General features: G+C 38.3%; 1 protein-coding gene across 1 annotated transcript in view; it reads right to left on the reverse strand.

The window, feature by feature from the left end:
• Positions 1-10289, reverse strand: part of ppfibp1b (PPFIA binding protein 1b) — a 40833-nt gene that overhangs the window by 16964 nt on the left and 13580 nt on the right. The window contains 11 exon segments of the mRNA XM_034176777.1: positions 665-777; positions 1294-1433; positions 1829-1913; positions 1995-2056; positions 2686-2730; positions 2872-2986; positions 4437-4529; positions 5462-5593; positions 6537-6650; positions 6792-6881; positions 9074-9279. Coding sequence (XP_034032668.1) covers positions 665-777; positions 1294-1433; positions 1829-1913; positions 1995-2056; positions 2686-2730; positions 2872-2986; positions 4437-4529; positions 5462-5593; positions 6537-6650; positions 6792-6881; positions 9074-9217 — 1133 coding nt within the window. The 5' untranslated portion in view covers positions 9218-9279.

Raw genomic sequence — 10289 nt, forward strand, 5'->3', positions numbered from 1 at the left:
GAACTCAGCTATGTTCAGGTCAGCTCCTTATCCACTCAGCCACCTGCTCTTAATCAAGGCAAGCAGAAATTTTGTGCCAAAAATATATAAACTGATATTACAAAAATTTTCCCAGTGAGCAACTTCAAAGGAGGCTATTGAGACAGTATTCACACTGTGCAGTAAATGGACATGGGGTGGGTACTGTTGTCTAGTACGCAATGGACAAGATGTTTCTTGTATTCTCTTCATTTTGGACTGATGAAATAAAACAGGTATGTGAATGGAAATATTGCTCATGCAGACGGACAGTCACATTTATTCTAGCAATCTAGTAATACAAGAAATAAGAGCAAAAAAAAAAAAAACAAAAGACAAAAAGTTAACTATTTTGTATTTCAAAAGATCACAAATAGATTAATTAACATTAAGCACTTATTAAAACATGACACTGATCACATTACTCTTCACTGTAGGTTATAAATGATGCGTCTTAAGTCTTGATTTAAAAGCTTCAGAGTTCATTTTGAATATGACACAACATGGCCCAGCTCCATACAAATTTGGTTTGAACCCCAAACCACAGATTTAACATAATACATGGTTTTAAGACAAGTGCATTAAAACCTGCATTAGATGAACCCTACGTTTAACACTTAGAGTTTAGACGTTTTGTCTGTTTCACCTTTCTACATCGGCTGGTGCAGACTCCTCTGCTCCTTCTGGTTCAGACAAAGGTTGGTCAGAAGAAGAGTTGGCAGGTGGAGTCTCTTCACTTTGGCTGTTGAGGCTCTCCAGCTAAGCAAAGATCAGAAGGAGAACACACACAAGAAACAAAAATCAAACAGTCAAAGCAGAAAATTGTTACTGAATATTACATCATAGGGGTGTGGCAATCAAAATATGCACACATGCTTACAGAACTAAAACAAAATTCAGTTTAATTAAGAGTTTCAACAAATGTGTCAAACATGTGTATAGGATTTTTTTTTTTTTTTTTGCTTTTATCAGAGAATATACTTCAGGAAATAAGAAGCAATCAACCATAAATCTGAAGGTACTCAACAGATGACAAGCATGACAATAAAGAGGTTAATGTTTCCTATAAATGTTCAGTATACTTGTATAGGTTCAGGGTGGACACCCCCCCCCCCCAAAAAAAGAACCCATAAAACTTGCTGACTTTTGCAGAAATTATATGGAGTGACTGATTTGGCTTGTGTTAAGCGTCAGTATCACCACTGCTCTGTATTGCCATCATCTCCCAGCATCCCCCAAACATGATGATGCCTATTATTGACGTCACATACAAACCTCATCCGGCCTCCTGGTTTTGGGTTGTTCAGCGTCTGTACCACTGTCCTCCTCGGGGTCCGTGGATGCAGGACTGCTCGTTGTGACTGGTATGAAGCCATCGTGATCATTCTCAACATGCTCACTGTCTTTGCATTTCTCTGGAGCAGATGATGAGGAAGATACCATTTTAAAAGTCCACAGTCAGATTTGAAATCTGAAAAATGTCTTAAGTTGTTCATTAGTTTATTTGTGAGTGAAAAGCTTCATAACCTCTTCCAAGAAAACTGAATGAATGCATAATTGAATGCATACCCTCTATAGGAGGCTATCAATAGTGTGTTTGTCAATTTGATTCTTTGATTTCAGATTGTCCTTGAAAGCACAGGTTTACTATAAATGATACCTACTGGCAATACGCTTTTTGAAGATGCTTTTCATTTCATACCAAAAATGATTAAAGGAACTCCTTCTACAACGCTGATCTAAAGAGGTACATCAGGCACAAGATGAAGATATTCTAGACTAACTTGAGAGCTGCATGGGTGCTTCTAACCTTTCTTTACTTGCACTGACATCACCATATCTTGAACCTTCTTGTAACGCAGCAATGACTGCTTAAGTTCTTCAATCTTACGATCCTGTAAAGCAAAAGGCAACTGATTAGTAAGTAAACCTAAATTGGATGAGGATTACCTCAACATAACTTATTTTATATTTACCTTCTCTTCATTGGCTGCCATTAATGACTCCACTGCTTTTTTCATCCTCTGCACCGCCACATCTAGTGAGGAAAGAAAAAAAGGATTACAAGGAAGTTAGTAAGCCAGAAATTGCACAATGCAGGATTAATGTGACTGAAGGTCATGATTATCAGTCTATATGCTGCAACATCACTTTACTCTGAGATTTAAAGAAGATCCAGAGTTAGTACAATGAAATTGCTCTACATAAGTGCATGTTCACTCACAGAAAATACAGATATGGAAAAAAAGGCATACTGTCACATGAAACTGCACATTATGTGTTAGCATGATGGCTTCGAATGTGTAGAGGAGTTTTAAAGAGACATGTTTTTGGGCACAAGAACAGATTATAGTTGGAGGACATGAGGTAGGAAGTTGAGTGCACAGCCTGAGTGGTTATATAATTCATTTCTCATTCCTGCTGAAAATAGTGCAAACATTCCTCCTTTAGGAGCCAGGGTTGGATGGTGGGTTTGTTCTGTTCAAGCTCCTTAAAAATTGCTCCCCTCTGAGGTTTGAGTGATATGGTGGTTTTTGGTAGGGCAATAGCACTCCAGCAGGTTATAGACAAGCAGAGTTCAGATGGTGCATTCCTTTACATGCAAACAGGGGCGGATGTGGATGCAATAATAAAATGCAATAAATATGAGCATAAAACCCCCCTTACGTTTCTCTTTCAGCCTCTTTCTAAGTGTTTCATCTGGATGACACGCTAAACAGGACGAAAAATTTTGAACACTGTCAACAGAGACTTCACTACTCATATGACGTCAAGTTCAGTAAACATATTAATCCAAACTGCAACATGCATGTGTCAGTGCTGATCAGGCGGCGTAAATTCAGGTTATCCCACCTTTTTCTGTTGGTGTATTGACACAAGAAATGGCTTTGAAGCTCATATCATCATGCAGCCTCCTCACGTCCCCGTCTTTACTTTCCAGCTGCCTCTTCAGCATGGCCAACTCCTCCTGTTAACACGGGGCAACGGTAAGGCAGCTGTTTCCTTCACACAGTCGCTACCTCTTCCACCACCAACACCACACAACCAACAATCCACAACACAAGTTCACAAACACTGACATGGGACACGGGCTGCACCTGCTTCGAGGAGCAACATGTGCAAGGTGTTATATATATATATATATATATATATATATATATATATATATATATATATATATATATATATATATATATATATATATATATATATATATATATATATATATATAAAGACTCGATCATGGACACAGACCATGTTACGCACAGAATTTAGAAAAAACTGAAAAGGAAATAAAAGGGACAAGACTCAACTCATTCCAAATCTGAGGGGGGGGGGGGGGAAATTCCTCAAAATGAAAGCATTCCTGTAGTTTGAATATGTGAACATTCATGTAAAGTGGTGCACTGTTGTTGTGAATGATTGTTTTATAAATGTGACATAATTTTGCCTGTGCAGGGGAAAGACTGTTGGAAAAACAGAATTTTCTTAAAAAAATTAAAATAAAATAAAAACAGAACAGGAGAACCAAAGGGAGAGGCTGAAAACCATAATCATATGGGAAGCACAAGAGTGACCCTGAGCAAAGCCAACCTTCATAAGCCTGGAGTTTGTGCTCCTTCCTGTTTCTCATACTGCATCTGGCCCACTTTGATTTTCAGGCTAGAAAGCATGGCCATTAGTGATGAGCAGTAGAGACACAAAGTAACAACAGAATGGTACAGCTGCAAGAAGAGCTTTAAAAAAGGAGACAAGAATGTGGAATAGTCAAAGTTCAACTGAAGTTATTTCCAGTATAGAAGATTTAGACTTAACGTTATTACTTCTTGTGTATTTGCATGGCGCCATTTTGGTGATCGCTCTTCTTTGAACCAATAGTTGCTGGGTTAATGTCACCCTGATAAATCATTATTATGAATAAAAAAAATGACAGCATTCTGTTAAACCCTGATGTTTATTTTTATTACGCATTTATTTGCTGGGAAATATCACATAAAATGAAAATGGTGCAAACAGGACCATTAATGTGTTCATCTCAACACTGCACCCAATGAGGAAAGTTGGTTTCTTAGAATGCAGAAGACAAAACCACACACCAATTTTTCTGGGTCAGGCTCAAAATGTCAACTGTTTGTCATATGTACCAAGTATGAGAGTAGATGTGATTGACAAGTGTAGAATTTCCTCTTACTGTATGTGAGAATAACAGAGCAAACCTGAGCAAGAATATAAGAAACAGTTTGTGCAGAACTTGTGTGACTCACTAAGGACAGAGAAGTGTGCTGTCTAACTTGTGATTATTTGCTCTTACTTCTGCAATAACTGACAAATTTGATGAACTGGGGAAAAAGAGTGAGCAAGAGAGAGAGAAAGAGTTACAAATATAGAGCTTTTAAAACTTTTCTCTGATAACTCACCTTTGTAGATTTAAGTTTCTTTTCATACTGAAGCTTTTCACTCTCCAGCTCTGTCAGTTTATACCGCAGTTCATTAATTTCAAGAATTAAATCCTGAAAGAAAGCAAATGCAAAAACAAACAAAAAAACACACTAATAAGAATTCAGTAATGTAATATGAAATATAAAGACACACACACACACCCTGTTAACATACATATAAGCACAACTTTGTAGACTATAAAAAAGAAAAGTTTTTTGTGGCATGATATAAAACATTATAGGCTTCTGTGGTTGCAGTTAGAAAAACTGAGCATAGTGCAACTTTTGTCTTTTGCATCACTTGTTATAAAGCTCCATGATGAAGTGATACAAGGAGGATTGTCTTAAAAACGATGTTAAATCACACCTGCACTTTGCCAGAAGGCAGATGGGAAACCAGAGTGTTAATTTGATTTGTTTTACAATCCTTTTCCACTCTACCCCAACACCAAGTTGTGAATGGGGATAAAACAAGCGTCCAAATCGTCCAAACTTTGTCTGAATGGGGTTGTATTATAGATATTTGAAGAGACTGATTTCATTTTTGGAGAGTGGATTCTTAAAATCAACTACAGTGATAAAATGAGAGGAAGTTGCTTTTAAAAAGAATTTGTATACAGACATTAAGGAAAACATGGACAGCAGCTTTGTGTTCCAGTGTGATGAAAGAGACGAACATGCCACTGCAATAGTAACCAGCCTCATTTGAAAGATTTCCAAGAACTCTGCAGTTCGTCTGGCTAACAATCTCATTCCAACTTCAGTGAGCGAACAACCAGAGGACACTCAATTTAAAAGTGATCAAAACCAAAGCAAACCAAAATGATCAATAATTACTGCAAACAGTAAACTGAAGACAGCTGTGGAATTCCATTTCTCATAGTAATTACGCCTCTCCTGCACATGTTAGTTTGGTCTGTGAGTGTATGCACATACTGAGGCAGGAGAGAGAAATACAAGGTAAAAACAAAAAAGTGTTCTGTCCTAAGAATGAACCCACCTACCTCACTGTCCCTATATCTGTCATCAAAACCCATTTTATCTTTCTCCATGGTATTCAGCTTCAGCTTCAAAGCAGACACTTCAGACATTAGCTCCAGCTTCTGGGACTCCACCGCAGTTCTGCATAGAAGCTCCTGAAAAGATTAATAAAGATTTACCAAAAACTGTTTTGGGGGTTCTAAATAAATAAAATAAAAACAAGAAAAATAATATTAATACTTTATGTTACTATTCTTATTTTGTTATTAACTGATTGTGGATCATGTCTTTACTGTCCATTGGACAGAGAAAACTGAGCAGCAAAATTACAAACATTTCTGCAAACGTTGTTCCATCACTACAACTGGTTTAGCCAATTTTCTTTTTATGTGGCTGTAGCTCCTGCTGCAATTGTGTGAAGTAGGAAACAACACATTCTGAAAGCAGTTTAGATTGTTTTCAAAACTGTCACGATGGTTCCGGTTTGGAGACATGGGACTTTTTTTTTTTTTTACCCCACAAGTCCTGGCATCACGTCTCTTTCACTGAAATAAGAAGGCTAAGGATTTCAGGCTTTTATGCAGACTTCCTCTAAAACTGAGGATTGTTAACACAGCTTAGTTTAAGCTTTGTTACAGCTTGAATCCAATGTGTCACAATAAACATTTTAAATTTATTACCAAATTGTTTCTGTGTGACAGAACTCCATCGGACCTTGAAAGAAAAAGTTTGAACGTATTTATATTAAAATGAACTATAGTGTCTATTATGTCAGTGCTTGTGTCTTATCTGTGTTTAATGGCTATTACAATTGGTAGTGGTTTAAGTCATCATTGTTTGATATTGTTTGAGAAAAGTAGAATGGAAATAAATGAGGCATTGCCATTCACTTCTTGAACTGACATGTTCAGGCTGGACAACATTTCAACACAACAGAGCTTCAGCCGATCTTGTGTTCCAAATGAAAGTTAAAGAGGCTGTTTGTTAGATGACGTTTGTCATCTAACAAACATTGCTGTAGTGTAAACATATTAAAGAAACCATTGACTGTGGGTGTGCACACACACTTTGTCCTGAGGTCCATCATAAATGACACACCTGCTGCAGCATTTCCTCAGTGGCGTTGAGTTTGTCTCTGTGCTCATCTAAACACAAGTCCAGGTCCCTTATCTTCTCTCCCTGCGCCTCCACCTGGTCTGTCAGCACACTCACCTGCATGACACCAACAAGTTACTTCTTAAAAATTGATGTGCATGCACGCGGACACACACACATCTAATAGATCCAAAGTAAATACTATTATTTAATGTTGCACTAAGTTTGAGTTGTATGTAGACATTACTCCATCAGTACCTGAAGCACCAAAGACTCCTTATCGCTTTCTAGTCTGGAAAGTCTTTCCTGGTAGTGGTCACCCCCGCTCAGTGAGATGTGCCCATTGGACTACAGAGACAATAGAGTACATATTTAGAAGATGGTCATGTTAGTTCTCTTCCATCAATTTTGAAACAGTGTTAAGGCATGCAATTAATGAAGCATTTTTACTCAAATACTTATTATCGTTCCTTATTACCAAGGAGCCTAGCAAGTGGACACGGTCAAGGAGTCACCCACATAACACCTGTAGGCAGCTGAAAACAAGGCTACATTTAAGAGATCAGGATGAACCTCATGTTTCCCTGGGTTGTTGCCAGTAGGGTCCCAAAGAATTTCAGGGAGGTGGTGCATGGCACCGGCACATGCTTCCAACCTCACCAAAACTTCAAAAACCTCACGGCAAACCTTGTATGGTTCAGTGCCTAATAATGCTCTCAAATGAAAGTCCTCACATCAAAGAGATTTGCTCGAATCCATTTCAACAAAACCTTACAAGGCTGCTAAGTAGCATTCAGACTGCTACACTCCAAGTGACTTACAACATTACATACAGACTCTGGCATTTTACTGGCCTACAGCCCATCATCCCCCCTACAAAATACCAAACTATTCTGGCTCCCAGGAAATCAGCATGTTTCTTGCAGGGCACTGGCTGTGACACCAGTGATTCTTCTTGAATTCCTAGGGAGCACAGTGACCGTTCTGTGTTTATTTAGCAAACAAAACAATATTTGTCTGCTTGCACAGTGCACTCAGATGTTTGAACTGGCTCGTCTGCATTTACAGCTTCAACGTAGCGCTAAAGCAAGCCAGATGTGCAAAAACTTGTTTGCAACCCGTTTTCACAGGGAAACTAAATCCTCAAAAACCTTGATTATGGAGCTCCGACTGCAGAAATGACATTGATGTACTTTAATAATAATAATAAAAGCCTCTTTTACAAGCACACTTGAACTGCAACTAATGATTATTTTATGTAACTGATAATCTAACAATCTTTTTTATGAGTGCATTGATTATTTTCTGATTAGTCAGCTATCTTTTGGATAATTTAGCAATGAATTTGGAACCACAAACTCTACTAATATCTGTCAACCTTGTATTCAAATAGTGCCATTAAAAGTATATATTTTACAAAATAAATAAAAATAAAATCCCAACATATAAAAGGATAGAAAAGTGCCCAAAAATTTAAATAATTATCGGGGGGGGGGGGGGGGGGGGGGATTTGCCTGTTCCTGAGAAACAGGAAGACCGAAAATCCTAAAATATTTCATAGTGCCGCAACTGACAATATCTACATTATCTAGTAACCCGCTGAGTATTTCCTCAATTAATCAATTCCTTGTTTGGGCCATAAAATGTTAGCAAATGGTGAAAAATACACCAAGAATTTGGACATAAAAACCCTTAAAATGATAAATCAATTACCAAAATAGTTGACAATTTTCAAAAAGCTGATGTGGCATTTTTGATAAGTGTGAGTTTTGAAGCAAGCGTGATCTGAGAGCACGATATCCCCACTGGCTAGTGCTGCTTTGGTACAAGTACTTGCTACATTCTGATAACATTTCAAGGTATGTGATAGCTGATTTCAGAATTCAGGCACCAACTCATGAAACTGGCAGCGTCTAGTTTTGTTAATCAAGGGCCATAACTCTAGAAAAAAATGGGCCCATCTCAAACGATAAGTGTATTACCAACCTATGACAAGGACTTGCATCACCTTTCACGAAATTCCTCTTGAAAGTGTGAGAGAAGTTGATTTCAGAACACTTGCACCCTTTTTTTGGATGGATGGACATACCCACGACATAATCCCCTTCGGGCTTTCAGCCAGCGGGGGATAAAAAGGACAATAAAATTCAAGACAAGGCAACTGCTGTCCCTTATAGAGTTTTCACTTTTGCACATCCCCACACAGCATAACAGCTTCATAACTTCCATTTGATTTTATATAAAACACTTTGAACACCTTTTGGCTTCTGTAAGTATAGAGTTATATGAATAAATGTTGAATGACTGACTGGCTGCATAAATCTGTTACCTTAAGCTGCACTATTCCATTTAGCAGAAAAAAAAAATCTATTCTATTGATTTATACATAATTACACTTATATAACCTTAACTGTTATGCTGGAATCTCATCATATAAATCAGTACCAGATCTGCTAATATCACTTTCACAGGTTTATCTTATTGACAATATCTCAGTGTCTCATGCAGCACGTGTGTACTTTACCACAAGAGACACTCACCAAGTGACCCTGCAGCCACTCAACCAGACTGTCAGCAGTGGAGCTGGGGATCTGGCAGCGTAAACTCTCCCTTTCCTCAGAGTCCATCAGCTCCAGGACACTTCTCAGGTCTTCCAAAAGGTGGAGCGCTCGCAGGCTGCCCATGAAAGGTGAGGTGGGTGACTGGCAGTCATATAAGCCATTTGAGTAGTCCAGAGCCTTGGAGCCTAAAAGAGGCAAAGATGAAAGAGCATGTTTGAGTTGTACACGGACAAACCCTCAAAATCTTCAACTTAGCAACTTATTATGACACAGCAAACTCTGGTGCTGTAAAATGAAGCCAATGAGGAACTGCCAAAGCCTGCCATTCCTTGAGTAGCCATTTGAGTTTGTCAAGTGAGCCAAGTGAGTCAGTCCCCATAGACACCGACACCCACACACAAACTAAGGGTGTAACAATACATGTATTTGTAGTGAACCATTTCGGTACGGGATGTTCGAGTCGGTCCAGGGCTGTGCATGGGTGAGGTCGCGTTGCGTGCATTTACTGTGATTTCTGAACTACAGAGCGCACCTGAATATTAGCCACACCCACCAATTTTAAAAAGAAAAAAAGAAATTGTAGATAAATAATCCACAGGTCTCCATGTTGTAACGAGATATTTACACAGAAAGATGTTAGACAGAAGGATTTTTTAACTTTTAATTGAATACATACCGTAAATGTTTTTCTCTGAAGTGTTACATGTAAATATTGATGCGCACATCATCCAGCGCATGCGCAAGGTGTCCCTGCTCCACACAGAGAACTAAGTCATTTTATAACTTTTTGAGATTTCATCGCATGCAGCCAGGATCGCATGGAGGCTGATCTGATGGTGCAAATTGCCACAGAGCAACTTTTCTTCACTAAAATGCACAGGTAAGACCTTATATTTACACTGTGTGTGTGAATTCACACCGCATGAGGAGCGCAGCTTTCAGGAAATCAACTGACAGCATCAACTGATATATTTGTTGTTTATTTGAGAACATTTTATTAAACTTATTACCAGACAGCACTTTGCAATTATTTTATTTTCCTGTTTGTATAATGTTACAATAAATTGTTGGTTTAAACAACAAGCAAATTTAGGTTTTGTATTTTGTTCCCATACTGTACCGAAAATGAACCAAACCGTGACCTCAAAACTGAGGTACGTATCAAACCGTGATTTTTGTGTATCGTTACACCCCT

The sequence above is a fragment of the Thalassophryne amazonica genome, chromosome 8 (genome assembly GCF_902500255.1).
Source record: "Thalassophryne amazonica chromosome 8, fThaAma1.1, whole genome shotgun sequence".
NCBI classification, from domain to species: Eukaryota; Metazoa; Chordata; class Actinopteri; order Batrachoidiformes; family Batrachoididae; genus Thalassophryne; species Thalassophryne amazonica.